A 15,119-nucleotide genomic window follows, 5' to 3' on the forward strand; every position below is an offset into this window, starting at 1 on the left:
ACCTGACAGGCGTTGTACAGCAGCTGGTGCTCAAACTTCTTGATGCCCAAAATCAGCTGGAACATCTCATACAGCTGCTCCTTACTGAGTATCAACTCGGACACGGCACTGAGGTGCATTCTCTGGGGCTGGCGCCGCAGGTCCTCATCCCCCCTGTAGATGGCGTCGTACTTGGCAATCCAGGAGCTCAGCACTGTCTCTTTGCTCAGGCCGTCGATCTCGGGCAAGCTGCGCACCCGGCGCTCAATGTTCTTCTTGAAGACGTCACGGAAGTCGCAGGCAGAGCAGCCGCCACTCTGCACCATCCTGGACACCCGCTCACTGTTCAGAAAACCCTGCACAGGAGGAAACCAGGGAGTGTAAGGAACCAGAAGTAAGCTAGACTAATGTAGCGCTGCTAAGTTAATGTAGCTATTTAACCCTTTACACTGGTACCCGTATACAGGCTGAAAACAGCAGAGTTGGGCACTGATAAATGCCTTAATTGGAACACAATGGTTGTACAGTAACATGCTATACTTGATGTCAGAACTCTGGGTCTGCACCGTTCTGAACTTGAGCGCGACAAGCAGTTGCTCCCATCCATCCCGCTAATTGGGAAACTTTTGCTGCTTTTTTTAATATCTAAGTGAGGGAAATGCTGTAAATGAAGAGGACTCAATGTATTTTGAAAGATGAGATGTTAAGGATTGTAATACTGTTGAGTCTAAATGTGCACTTTACATTTCCATATCATTTAACTCATGTCATATAGTGTCAACGTTTATGATCACTATATGTACAAGATAACATGTCGTCATACTCTGGGTTATTCTGAACAGAATGAGCCTGTTTTTCCATTGTGAAGAACATTTGCCGCTGCACACGCACCTGAACACACTCATGACTCCGTTCTATGCGCACCAAAATTATGATCCATTTACCTGAATTGCATTGTGAAAGCCTAAACACCCTTAACTTAGCTAGTCATGTTGGCAATAGAATAGGCTTTCAAATGATGCCCACCTAACCCAGATTGCGATTTATAATGGACCATTTTTGGATTGCATAAACAACAACAGTAATTGTGTGATGGCAGGGATGCAGGTTTGTGTTCCAAAAAAAATTATTACAAGTGTATTCGCTCTAGTTCCTCAATGGCACCACTAGCAGAACAAAAAAAAGCACTTTATAGTTGAAGGTTCTTCTTTGAGTCATAAAACTGAATTCAAATGACTTAGGAACTGTGTACACTTTGGAGAGGTGCGTGACCACTTGGAGACACCAGTCAGTCCTCACACTCAAACGCTTGTCATCTTTATTGTCTTATGTTGCACAAACAGCATATTTTCCAGGAATATTCATATCATATTACTAATGTATCCTGAGTATTTTCAGTACACTAAATGTAAAATGCAAAAAATCAACAGTGTAAAGTTTGGACTCCATCTTGTGTCAAGTGAACTGTTGTGGCCTCAAATTTGGTCTAATAATTTCCCCATAAACTCCTAACTGTTCCCTTTCAATTACTTACATGGTTATGCAAATGCTTTTCATATTGCTTCTGTACGAAACATTTCAATTTAGCCCTATCAATATATAGGCAAATTTGTTGCCATTGTTGCACTTTGTTATAGTCCCTGATAACCTTACCAATGGCCATTACTCCAATGGTGCATGACACCAGAGTGTGACCTCCACTGTTCCCCGGGTGCCTAAGACGTGGATCTCAGCACCTCTTTGATTCAGTGGGGTTGGGTTAAATGCCGAAGACATTTCAGTTAAATCCATTCAGTTCTACAACTGACTAGGTATCTCCCTTTCCGTGTTGCATTTCTGAGAAACAGTATTTTCTTACATCCCACTATGTACATGAGATACAAACATGAAAATAATAAATGTTGACATACAATACAAAAACAACTTAATATGGAACACAAGTAGATCAAGAAATTAAACAATAAAACAGTGTAGGTTGATTTGGCTCAGGGTAATCTCCTTACATAGGCTCCAGTGGTATTAAACATGCAGGTTTTATGTCCAGCTCAGGGCAGGCAGAAGATGTTTCTTCCTCAGGGCTTTACCTGCAGACTCACTCGGATTCTGTCTGCTGGTAGTCACGACGCCTGGGAGGGGAGGGTGAAGTTCACATGAAGTTCATGTTTTAAGGCTCACTCAAGGGTCTCGTCTGGATGTAGCCATTAGGGGAGGGTAATCTGTATTTGTATTTATCATGGAACCCCATTAGCTGCTGCCAAGGCGGGTTATACTGGCCTCTCTGCTTCAGAGAAGCTCCTGACTCTTCACATGGTGTGTGAGTGATATAACCCAGGCCCTGTGTGTCCAAGCGCTCTCATTTGGTAAGTTCTGCAGCCGGAAAAGCCTTGGGTTCATGCATGTTAACATCAGAAGCCTCCTCCCTAAGTTTACTTTAGTCACTGCTTTTGCACACTCTGCCAACCCTGATGTCCTAGCCGTGTCTGAATCCCGACTTAGGAAGGCCACCAAAAATTCTGAAATTTCCATCCCCAATTACAAAATGTTCCATCAAGACAGAACTGCTAAAGGGGGCGGAATTGCAATCTACTGTATAGAGAGCCTGCAGAGTTCTGTCAAACTATCCAGGTCTATGCCAAAACAGTTCGAGCTTCAACTTTTAAAGATCCATCTCTCCATAAAAAAGTCCCTCACTGTTGTTATAGACCCCCCTCAACTCCCAGCGGTGCCATGGACACCATATGTGAACTGATTGTCAAGGAAGATGGCGCCGAAGGAGATGGCCGACGTGTTACGGTCTCCTAACCAATTGTGCTATTGTGTGTTTTTTACCCACGATATGTGTCAATTATTTTGTAAATAATGTTTCTGCAACCATATCTTACGTCAGAAAAGAGCTTCTGGACATTAGGACAGCGATCACTCACCTCGGATTAGACAAAGAGCTTCTGGACATTAGGACAGCGATCACTCACCTCGGATTAGACAAAGAGCTTCTGGATATCAGGACAGCGATCGCTCACCTCAGATTAGACAAAGATTAAATAAATAATAAACTAGACGAGGTATGATCACAAATATCCTACCAACGGGACATCAAAAACTGTAATATCCTATGTTTCACGGAATTGTGGCTGAATGACGACATGGATATTCAGCTAACAGTAAACTCCGGTAAGAATAGGGGGGCGGTCTGTGTATATTTGTAAACAACAGCTGGTGCAAGAAATCTAAGGAAGTCTTGAGATGTTGCTCGCCTGAAGTAGAGTATATTGTGATAAATTCCAGGCCACACTACTTGCCTAGAGTGTTCTCAGCTATACCTTCCGTGGCTGTTTATTTACCACCACAGACAGATGCTGGCATTAAGACCTCACTCAGTCAGCTGTATGAGGAAATAAGCAAACAGGAAACCACTCACCCAGATGCGGCACTCCTAATGGCCGGAGACTTTTATGCAGGGAAACTTAAATCAGTTCTACCAAATCTCTATCAACATGTTAAATGTGCAACCAGGGTGGAAAAAAATTAATAGATCACCTGTACTCCACACACAGAGATGCGAACAAAAGCTCTCCCTCACCCTCCATTTGGTAAATCCGACCACAACACTATCCTCCTGATTCCTGCTTCCTTGCCCTTTCCCACCTGGACAAAAAGGAACACCTATGTGAGAATGCTGTTCATTGACTACAACTTAGCGTTCAACACCATAGTACTCTCAAAGCTCATCACTAAGCTAAGGAACCTGGCACTAAACACCTCCCTCTGCAACTGGATCCTGGACTTCCTGACGGGCCGCCCCCAGGTGGTGAAGGTAGGTAGCAACACATCTGCCATACTGATCCTCAACACTGGAGCTCCCCAGGGGTGCATGCTCAGTCCCCTCCTGTACTCCCTGTTCACCCATGACTGCATGGCCAGGCACGACTCCAACATCATCATTAGGTTTGCAGACGATACAGTGGTAGGCCTGATTACCGACAACGACGAGACAGCCTATAGGGAGGAGGTCAAAAACCTGGCCGGGTGATGGCAGAATAACAACCTATCCCTCAACGTAACCAAGACTAAGGAGATGATTGTGGACTACAGGAAAAGGAGCAACGAGTACGTCCCCATTCTCATCGACGGGGCTGTAGTGGAGCAGGTTGAGAGCTTCAAATTCCTTGGTGTCCACATCAACAACAAACTAGAATGGTCCCAACACACCAAGACAGTCGTGAAGAGGGCACGACAAAGGCACGACAAAGCCTATTCCCCCTCAGGAAACTAAAAAGGGGTCCTGAGATCCTCAAAAGGTTCTACAGCTGCAACATCGAGAGCATTCTGACCAGTTGCGTCACTGTCTGGTATGGTAATTGCTCGGCCTCCGACCGCAAGGCACTACAGAGGGTAGTGCGTACGGCCCAGCACATCACTGGGGCAAAGCTGCCCGCCATCCAGGACCTCTACACCAGGCAGTGTCAGAGGAAGGCCCTAAAAATTGTCAAAGATAATATATAATAAGCCTGACTAACTAACCGTTGTCTGTATATAGCCTTGCTACTCTTATTTTCAAAATGTCTTTTTACTGTTGTTTTATTTCTTTCCTTTCATCCCCCCCCCATTGCGAATAAGTGTACCTCCTCCCAGCTGCCCACTGCACTGAGACTAGGAAACACTGTCACCACTGATAAATCCACAATAATCGAGGATTTCAATAAACATTTCTCTACGGCTGGCCATGCTTTCCACCTGGCTACCCCATCCCCGGCCAACAACTTGGCGTCCCCCCGAACATGAACCCAATTGAACATCTCTGGACAGAGCAGAAAATAGCTGTGCAGCAACGCTCCCCATCCAACCTGGCAGAGCTTGAAAGGATATGCAGAGAAGAATGGGAGAAACTTCCCAAATACAGGTGTGCCAAGCTTGTAGCATCATACCCAAGAAGACTTGAGGCTGTAATCATTGCCAAAGTAAAGGGTCTGAATTCTTATGTAAACGTGATCGTTTTTTATTTTTACATTTGCAAAAAAGTAAACTTCTTTTTGCGTTGTAATTCGGGGGTATTGTGTGTAGATTGATGTGGGGAAAAAAATATTTTAAATACATTTTAGAATAAGGTGGTAAAATGTGGGAAAAGTGAAGGAGTCGGAATACTTTCCAATTGCAGTGTATGCTCCTATCTACCTCAAATGTAGTTGATAGGCTGGAGAGAGACACTGACTAACATACAGACTAACATAGAAGCTCGTGTTGACAATGTGTATTACCGACTGTTTGATTCCGTTTCGGGAGGGACCTCATCTCTGTTTGATTCCGTTTCGGAGGGACGGCTACGGCATCTCTGTTTGATTCCGTTTCGGGAGGGACGTCATCTCTGTTTGATTCCGTTTCGGAGGGACGGCTACGGCATCTCTGTTTGATTCCGTTTCGGGAGGGACGTCATCTCTGTTTGATTCCGTTTCGGAGGGACGGCTACGGCATCTCTGTTTGATTCCGTTTCGGGAGGGACGTCATCTCTGTTTGATTCCGTTTCGGGAGGGACGGCTACGGCATCTGTTTGATTCCGTTTCGGAGGGACGGCTACGGCATCTCTGTTTGATTCCGTTTCGGGAGGGACGGCATCCCTGTTTGATTCCGTTTCGGCAGGGACGGCTACGGCATCTCAGTGAACATAGAGTTAGAGTGTAAACAGCAGATGGAGATGAATCGCAGCTCCTCGTGGGGAGTAATGGTGCGGAACAAAAGCACTTTGTGTTGAGAAAACACAAACCAACAAAACAAATGTGTTTGTGTCAAGAGAAAAGCCATTTCCTGAGCCGGAGTGAGATTTCAGCATGGGGGGGGCTGCCTTAACTCAAGGACAAGTTCCTCTGAAATGCAGTCAGGAAGAGAGCCAGGCTTCAGGAAGATAAATGGAGTTAACTGGTTAAAAGGTGGGTAGATGAAGGTGCCACTGGCATGGACTGCTGAAGGGGGTAATCTAGTTTACGAAAGCCAAGACAAGTTCCTTTATTTGAATAGCAGTTAGGCAAAAGAAGCAACAGTCCACCAAATGAAGAGGGATGGCAAACTGACAAACAGGAGAAACACATTTTGCTAGACAAAGAGGGAGGAGGTAGGCTAACAGATGTGAGTGTCACTAGCAGATAAGTTTGCTCGTGACTGATTGGTTTAAATTCAAGCTTATTTTGTGAGCCTGGTTGCCTAGCTCTGCATCGCACGAGGTGAGTTTGGCTAATTGTTCAACGACGGCTGTGTGGGGGAGGGGGGGGGGGTATTTATGTCAATGTACACAAAACATTAAGAATGCCTGCTCTTTCCAAGACAGACTGACCAGGTGAATCCAGGTGAAACCTATGAAGAGGAGGAAACAGGTTAATGAAGGATGTTTAGCTGTGCACGCTATTCAGAGGGTGAAATGGGCAAGACAAAGAATTGAAGTGCCTTTGAACAGGGTGTGGTAGTAGGTGCCAGGCGCACCAGTTTGTGTCATGAACTGCAACACCGCTGGGTATTTCACGCTCAACAGTATCCGTGTGTCAAGAATGGTCCACCACCCAATAGACATCCAGCCAAATGACGCAACTGTGGGAAGTATTGGCATCAACATGGGCAACTTTTGACACCTTGTAGAGTCCATGCCCAGACAAATTGAGGCTGTTCGGAGGGTAAGAAGGGGATGAAACTCAATATTAGGAAGGTGTTTCTAATCTTTGGTATACTCAGTGTACATTATGTCAAGCCTCAATTCCAAGGCGTGTCAAACCAAGTGTCTAAAGGTTTTCAATCCTCCCTTGTACTTGATTGATTAGTTGGAACTCCCCTCACCTTGTTGTCTTGGGTCTTAAATTGGACACAAAGGAAATAAAAACCAGTAGACACACGGCTGTCCAGGAAATAGGTTTCAGACCCCTGGTTCTTCTCCACCAGAAAACCAGTTTAAAACCAGAAGATTGTCATTGTGATGCTAGGCGACATGGACCAAAATCTAAAGATTGCCTGAATTGATGCAGTAATGACACATTTATAACAATATGCACCCATTTTTTATTATTATTCTTTAAACTACTACTGGCTTAATGGTTGTAGCCGTCAATTGTCCCATTAATAAATCACCCATATTAGCAAACTTATTTAATTTCAAACTTCACATTTCTCTAGCGTAGACTACTTATCGTAATGAACGACATCAGCAAAATGCCTGCGATAAGTGATCGGTATGGTCGGTGTTGATCATTTTAGGTTTATCATCCCAGCACTACATGTGCCATATTTTGCTTTCAGGAAGAATGTGCCAATAATAGTCAAACATTATAACCCTTCAATGTGCATATTATGTTGTATACATAAATGGAAGTACTACAAAACTATTCCATGGTTCAGTGACTTACGAAGCAGCTTACTGATAAGACACTTGTTATCTTGATAGGTGTTTGAGATAATAGTCTTGTTCACCTAGGATACGAAGATAATGTGTGTGTTGCTAACATCAATGAAGTAGACCCCTTTCTAGCTCGTTAATGCAGCCCAACCCCAAGTCAGCATGCTCCTTTATAACAGCGGCAGGCTGAGCACCCAGGAAACTGTTGGATTTAGGGCAGGGGGCATCCCAAAAGGTCACCTCTGTCATGGTCCCTGAAAAGACTCAACCAGCAGGGCCTTGCCAAGCCTACTATCCCTCTCTCCCTTCCGTCCCCACCCGTGGATCCCTGGTCGATGAGACTAACCGCTAAACCCAGCCCCACATTCAAACAACTTAGCTCCGCATCTGTGAGGGAAGCATCCATAAGTATCTAGGAGAGATCAATCCAGTAGAGTTGGAGGAATTCCAGAAGAGGGAGATGTTGTTTACACATAATTGAAATGTACCTAAATGTGATCTCATTAACCGGAAATACTGTACACTGAGTGTACAAAACATTAGGCACACCTTCCTAATATTGACTTGCACCCCTTTTGTCCTCAGAACAGCCACAATTTGTTGGAGCATGGACTCTACAAGGTGTCAAGGGTTCCACAGGGATGCTGGCCCATGTTTGGCAAATCTGACCACAATTCTATCCTTCTGATTCCTGCTTACAAGAAAACATTAAAGCAGGAAGCACCAGTGACTCAGTCTATTAAAAAAAGTGTTCAGATGAAACAGATGCTTTCCTCACCATCTTAAATAAGCATGCCCCTTTCAATAAAACTAAGAACAGATACAGAACAGAACAGATATAGCCCTTGGTTCACCCCAGACTTGACTGTCCTTGACCAGCACAAAAACAATGTGGCGTAATGCACTAGCATCGAATAGTCCCCTCGATATGCAACTTTCAGGGAAGTTAGGAACCAATATACTCAGTCAGTTTGGAAAACAAAGGCTAGCTTTTTCAACATACACACTGAGCTAAAGGGTAGAGCTGCCGCTTTCAAGGAGCAGGACTCTAACCCGGAAGCTTATATAAAGAATTCCAGCTATGACCGCCGATGAACCATCAAACAGACAGGCTAAGATCGAATCGTACTACACCGGATCCGACACTCATCGGATGTGGCAGGGCTTGCACACTAGACCCACTCCAATTTGCATACCACACCAACAGATCCACAGGTGATGCAATCTCTATTGCACTCCACACTGCCCGTTCACACATGGACAAAAGGAACACCTGTGAGAGAATGCTATTCATTGACTACAGCTCAGCGTTCAACACCATAGTGCCCTCAAAGCTCATCACTAAGCTAAGGACCCTGGGACTAAACACCTCCCTCTGCAACTGGATCCTGGACTTCCTGACGGGCCACCTCCAGGTGGTAAGGGTAGGGAACAACACATAAGCCATTTTAAACCTCAACACAGGGGGCCATCAGGGGTGCGTGCTCAGTCCCCTCCTGTACTCCCTGTTCACTCATGACTGCACGGCCAGGCACGATTCCAACACCATCATTAAGTTTGCCAATGACAACAGTGGTAGGCCTGATCACCGACAATGATGAGACAGCCTATAGGGAAGAGGTCAGAGAACTGACCGTGTGGTGCAAGGACAACAACCTCTCCCTCAACCTGATCAAGACAAAGGAGATGATCGTGGACTACAGGAAAAGGAGAACTGAGCACACCCCCATTCTCATCGACGGGGCAGTCGTGGAACAAGTTGAGAGCTTCAAGTTCCTTGGCGTCCACATCCCCAACAAACTAACATGGTCCAAGCACACCAAGACAGTCTTGAAGAGGGCACGACAATACATATTCCTCCTCAGGAGACTGAAAAGATTTGGTATGGGTCCTCAGATCCTCAAAAGGTTTTACAGCGGCACCAGAGAGCATCCTGACGGGTTGTATCACTGTCTGGTATGGCAACTGTTTGGCCTCCGACCGCAAGGCACTAAAGAGGGTAGTGCGTACAGCCCAGTACATCACCAGGGCCAAGCTTCCTGCCATCCAGGACCTCTATACCAGGCGGTCTCAGAGGAAGGCCCTAAAAATGATCAAATGGCAACCCAGACAATTTGCATTGCGCCCCCCCTCTGGAACGCCGCTACTACTCTGTTATTATCTATGCATAGTCACTTTAACAACTCTACCTACATGTAAATATTACCTCGACACCGGTGCCCCCGCACATCGACTCTACCAGTACCCCCTGTATATAGCCCCGCTATTGTTATTTACTGCTGCTCTTTAATTATTTGTTATTCTTATCTTTTTGTGGTATTTTCTTAAAACTGCATTGTTGGTTAAGGGCTTGTAAGTAAGCATCTCACTGTAAGGTCTACACCTGTTGCATTTGGCGCATGTGGAAAATAAAATTTGATGTTGACTCCAATGCATCCAACAGTTGTGTCCAGTTGGCTGGATGTCCTTTGGAGGGGTTGACCATTCTTGATACACATGGGAAACTGTTGAACATGAAAAACTCAGCACCGTTGCAGTTCTTGACACACTCAAACTACCATACCCCGTTTAAAACGGCACTTAAATATTTTTTCTTGCACATTCACCCTCTACAAGACAGAAATACACAATCCATGTCTCAAATAGTTAAGGCTTAAAGACCCTTCTTTAACCTTTATTCTCCCCTTCATCTACAGTACACTGATTGAAGTGGATTCAACAAGTGACATCAATGAAGGATAAAAGCGCTCACCTGGATTGATCTGGTCAGTCTCATGGAAAGAGCAGCTCAACATGAAAACCAAATTACTTCACCTCTACTCGGGTTGCACATTTTGAGGAGGAAACTTTGTGGGAATTAACTGAAATATATGCAAATTAACATTAATACAATTTAAATGTAGATGTTTTTTGCATTGGATATATTGACCATATCATATGGAGACAGAAACAAACCTTTTACCTTATAAGTAGACATAATTGCAAATGATTAAATGACTCCAATAGAAATCAAATTTAAAAAAGTTACAAATTGAACTATAATTAAAAATGAGTTGACTCTTCACATGGAATGATTTCACTCAACAACAATACCGAATATTAAATGATCCGCAATGATCCATCGCATCTCCCAAAAATGTGAACAACATACATCTGTAAAATTATAGTCTAGAAACTAAAGCTTTGGTTGTCTTCCTCTCAGGCTTCCATGTCTTCTCCCTGGACCTCCTCAATGTCCACCTCTTGAACATCAGACTGAGGCCTCATCTTCACTGTCACTTTCCAACCTTGATGAGGATGGCTCAAAAAGCCTCAAATTTGCCCGGATGGCCACCAATATTGTTCAACCCTTGTATTGGTCAGCCTGTTGCGTGTTTTGGTGTGTGTGTTCCCAAACAAGGACCAGTTGCGCTCTGAGGCGGCTGATGTTGGTGGGATTTGGAGGATGCAGGCAACAGGGGAAAGAGCCTCAGATCCACAAAGTCCCTTCCACCAGGTGGCTGATGAGATATGTTGGGACGACATCCATATTGCATCTCCATCCCAAAGCCCGTGCTTGGAAGTGCACTTCGCCAGACTGCCAAGAACCTTGCCCTCATCCAGGTCAAGGTGGCGAGACGCGGTAGTGATGTCATAGGCCTTGTCGATCTCTGCACCAGACAGGATGCTCTTGCCAGCATACTTGGGGTTCAACATGTATGTTGGGCGTGTAGCGGCTTCAGGCAGAAGTCTTCATGCTTTTTGATGTATTTCAGAACTGCAGTTTCCATTGCTTGAAGCAACAGTGAACTGGGCAGGGCAGTACGGATTTCTTCTCTTACATCTGCAAGCAGAGTCTAAACATCAGACAGGATGGCATTGTCTCCCTCAATCCGTGCAATGGCTACTGCTATAGGTTTTAGGAGTTTCAGGCTGCTTACCACTCTCTCCCAAAATACATAATCCAGGAGGATCCTCTTGATGGGGCTGTCCATGTCGACAGACTGTGATATGGCCATTTCTTGGAGAGAGACTCCTTCCCCTCCAGGAGATTGTCAAACATGACGACAACACCACCCCAACGGGTGTTGCTGGGCAGCTTCAATGTGGTGCTCTTATTCTTCTCACTTTGCTTGGTGAGGTAGATTGCCGCTATAACTTGATAACCCTTCAAATATCTAACAATTTCCTTGGCTCTCTTGTAGAGTGTATCCATTGTTTTCAGTGCCATGATGTCCTTGAGGAACAGATTCAATGCATGGGCAGCACAGCCAATGGGTGTGATGTGAGGGTAGGACTTCACTTTAGACCAAGCAGTCTTCATGTTCGCAGCATTGTCTGTCACCAATGCAAATATACCTTCTGTGGTCCAAGGTCAATGATGACTGCCTTCAATGAAGAGACCGCTGTGTCTGTTGTCCCTTGTGTCTGTGCTCTTGTAGAATACTGGTTGAGGGGTGGAGATGTAGTTCATTATTGCTTGCCCACGAACGTTCAACCACCCATCAGAGATGATTGCAATACAGTCTGCTTTCTCTATGATTTGCTTGACCTTCACTTGAACTCTGTATCCAGCAAATGAGTAGATAAAGCATGTCTGGTTGGAGGGGTGCATGCTGGGCGAAGAACATTCAGAAATCTCTTCCAATACACATTGCCTGTGAGCATCAGGTGAACCAGCTGTATATACAGCTTGAGCAAGACATTCATCAGCATTTCTCTGACTACGTTCCACCATTGAGTGAAAAAAAACATGAGCTGTTGCTATAGATAAGGTGTTTGATTAATCATGTTCACCTCGAATAGAAGTAGAGGGACTTTAGTCAGAGGTTGCTTGTTGTGAGCGCTGAGGGAACTTGATGCACTTGGCCAGACGATTCTGCATATTTGTTGCATTCCTCACAGACGATTTGGCACAGTATTTGCAAATGTATACAGCTTTTCCTTCTACATTAGCTGCAGTGAAATGTCTCCACGATTCTAAAACAACCATTTCCGGAAACCTTCTCCCTTACCTCACCTCGCTCATCAACTCATCCCTGACTGCTGGCTACGTCCCTTCCGTCTTCAAGAGAGCAAGAGTTGCACCCCTTCTGAAAAAACCTACACTCGATCCCTCCGATGTCAACAACTACAGACCAGTATCCCTTCTTTCTTTTCTCTCCAAAACTCTTGAACGTGCCGTCCTTGGCCAGCTCTCCCGCTATCTCTCTCAGAATGACCTTCTTGATCCAAATCAGTCAGGTTTCAAGACTAGTCATTCAACTGAGACTGCTCTTCTCTGTATCACGGAGGCGCTCCGCACTGCTAAAGCTAACTCTCTCTCCTCTGCTCTCATCCTTCTAGACCTATCGGCTGCCTTCGATACTGTGAACCATCAGATCCTCCTCTCCACCCTCTCCGAGTTGGGCATCTCCGGCGCGGCCCACGCTTGGATTGTGTCCTACCTGACAGGTCGCTCCTACCAGGTGGCGTGGCGAGAATCTGTCTCCTCGCCACGCGCTCTCACCACTGGTGTCCCCCAGGGCTCTGTTCTAGGCCCTCTCCTATTCTCGCTATACACCAAGTCACTTGGCTCTGTCATAACCTCACATGGTCTCTCCTATCATTGCTATGCAGACGACACACAATTAATCTTCTCCTTTCCCCCTTCTGATGACCAGGTGGCGTATCGCATCTCTGCATGTCTGGCAGACATATCAGTGTGGATGACGGATCACCACCTCAAGCTGAACCTCGGTAAGACGGAGCTGCTCTTCCTCCCGGGGAAGGACTGCCCGTTCCATGATCTCGCCATCACGGTTGACAACTCCATTGTGTCCTCCTCCCAGAGCGCTAAGAACCTTGGCGTGATCCTGGACAACACCCTGTCGTTCTCAACTAACATCATGGCGGTGGCCCGTTCCTGTAGGTTCATGCTCTACAACATCCGCAGAGTACGACCCTGCCTCACACAGGAAGCGGCGCAGGTCCTAATCCAGGCACTTGTCATCTCCCGTCTGGATTACTGCAACTCGCTGTTGGCTGGGCTCCCTGCCTGTGCCATTAAACCCCTACAACTCATCCAGAACGCCGTAGCCCGTCTGGTGTTCAACCTTCCCAAGTTCTCTCACGTCACCCCGCTCCTCCGCTCTCTCCACTGGCTTCCAGTTGAAGCTCGCATCCGCTACAAGACCATGGTGCTTGCCTACGGAGCTGTGAGGGGAACGGCACCGCAGTACCTCCAGGCTCTGATCAGGCCCTACACCCAAACAAGGGCACTGCGTTCATCCACCTCTGGCCTGCTCGCCTCCCTACCACTGAGGAAGTACAGTTCCCGCTCAGCCCAGTCAAAACTGTTCGCTGCTCTGGCCCCCCAATGGTGGAACAAACTCCCTCACGACGCCAGGACAGTGGAGTCAATCACCACCTTCCGGAGACACCTGAAACCCCACCTCTTCAAGGAATACCTAGGATAGGATAAGTAATCCTTCTCACCCCCCCTTAAATGATTTAGATGCACTATTGTAAAGTGGCTGTTCCACTGGATGTCAGAAGGTGAATTCACCAATTTGTAAGTCGCTCTGGATAAGAGCGTCTGCTAAATGACTTAAATGTAATGTAATGTAAATCAGATAGTGCCTGTGCCATTTTTGTGTAAAGATGAGAAAAAAATGTGTAAAAAAAACAACAAACAAATACAATTTCAAGTGCAAATAGCTAAGCAGTTAGATTAAGCAACTCCTTTGAAAGATACATGTTTTAAAATGAAACATGTATGGAAACAGGTGAACTAACACTCAGTTAGCAGGCTCAAGCAAGCTAAAACCAACATGGTAGCAAAAACTAACTAGCAGAAATTGTTAACAAGTTAGAAATTATTTAAACACTTTGCTGTAGGCTACTATTTACTAGTTAACAAAAAAAATCATGCATGCCATATAAAATACATTCACCCCACCCAGTATTGTAATTGTTAACTTCTTGCGACTAGGTGGCGCTATTAAAATTTTTGGATGAAAAACGTTCCCGTTTTCAACAAGATATTTTGTCACAAAAAGATTCGACTATGCATATAATTGACAGCTTTGGAAAGAAAACACTGACGTTTACAAAACTGCAAAGATATTGTCCGCGAGTGCCACAGAACTGATGTTACAGGCGAAACCCATATAAAAATCCAACCAGGAAGTGCCGCATTTTTTGAAACCGCCTCATGCCAATGACTCTTTATATGGCTGTGAATGAGCTACGAATGAGCTTACGTTTTCCACGTATTCCCCAAGATGTCTACAGCATTGTGACGTCTTTTTAGGCATTTCCATTGAAGAATGGCAGTAAGGGACCATATACAGCATGTGGTCACCTGGTGTCTCCCGCAGAAAATCTTGCGTAAAATACTGAGGTAGCCATTTTTCCAATCGCTTCTTATGAGAAACCAATTGCCTCGACGGATATATTATCGAATATATATGTTAAAAACACCTTGAGGATGGATCCTAAACAACGTTTGCCGTGTTTGTCAGTATTATGTAGCTAATTTTGAAAAAAGTTTGGCGTTGTAGTAGTAGCATTTTCCGGTCGATTTCTTAGCCAAGGATGACGAAGAAAAGGGAGCTTTTTCGCTTACAAAAATAATATTTTTGGAAAAAAGGAACATTTGCTATCTAACATTTGCTATCTAACTGGGAGTCTCCGAGTGAAAACATCTGAAGGTAAATGATTTAATTTGGTTGCTTTTCTTATTTTCGTGAAAATGTTGCCTGCTGCCAGCAGAGTCTAGCATAGCATTATGCCATGATAAACTTACACA

At 45.1% G+C, this 15,119-nt stretch overlaps 1 protein-coding gene across 3 annotated transcripts in view; it reads right to left on the reverse strand.

The window, feature by feature from the left end:
• Positions 1 to 15,119, reverse strand: part of cadps2 (Ca++-dependent secretion activator 2) — a 281,294-nt gene that overhangs the window by 187,603 nt on the left and 78,572 nt on the right. For all 3 annotated transcript variants that reach the window (XM_064989950.1, XM_064989949.1, XM_064989951.1), the window contains exon 3: positions 3 to 335. In XM_064989950.1, coding sequence (XP_064846022.1) covers positions 3 to 335 — 333 coding nt within the window. The remainder of the gene's footprint in view (positions 1 to 2; positions 336 to 15,119) is intronic.

The sequence above is a fragment of the Oncorhynchus masou genome, chromosome 15, assembly GCF_036934945.1.
Source record: "Oncorhynchus masou masou isolate Uvic2021 chromosome 15, UVic_Omas_1.1, whole genome shotgun sequence".
Lineage (NCBI taxonomy): Eukaryota > Metazoa > Chordata > Actinopteri > Salmoniformes > Salmonidae > Oncorhynchus > Oncorhynchus masou.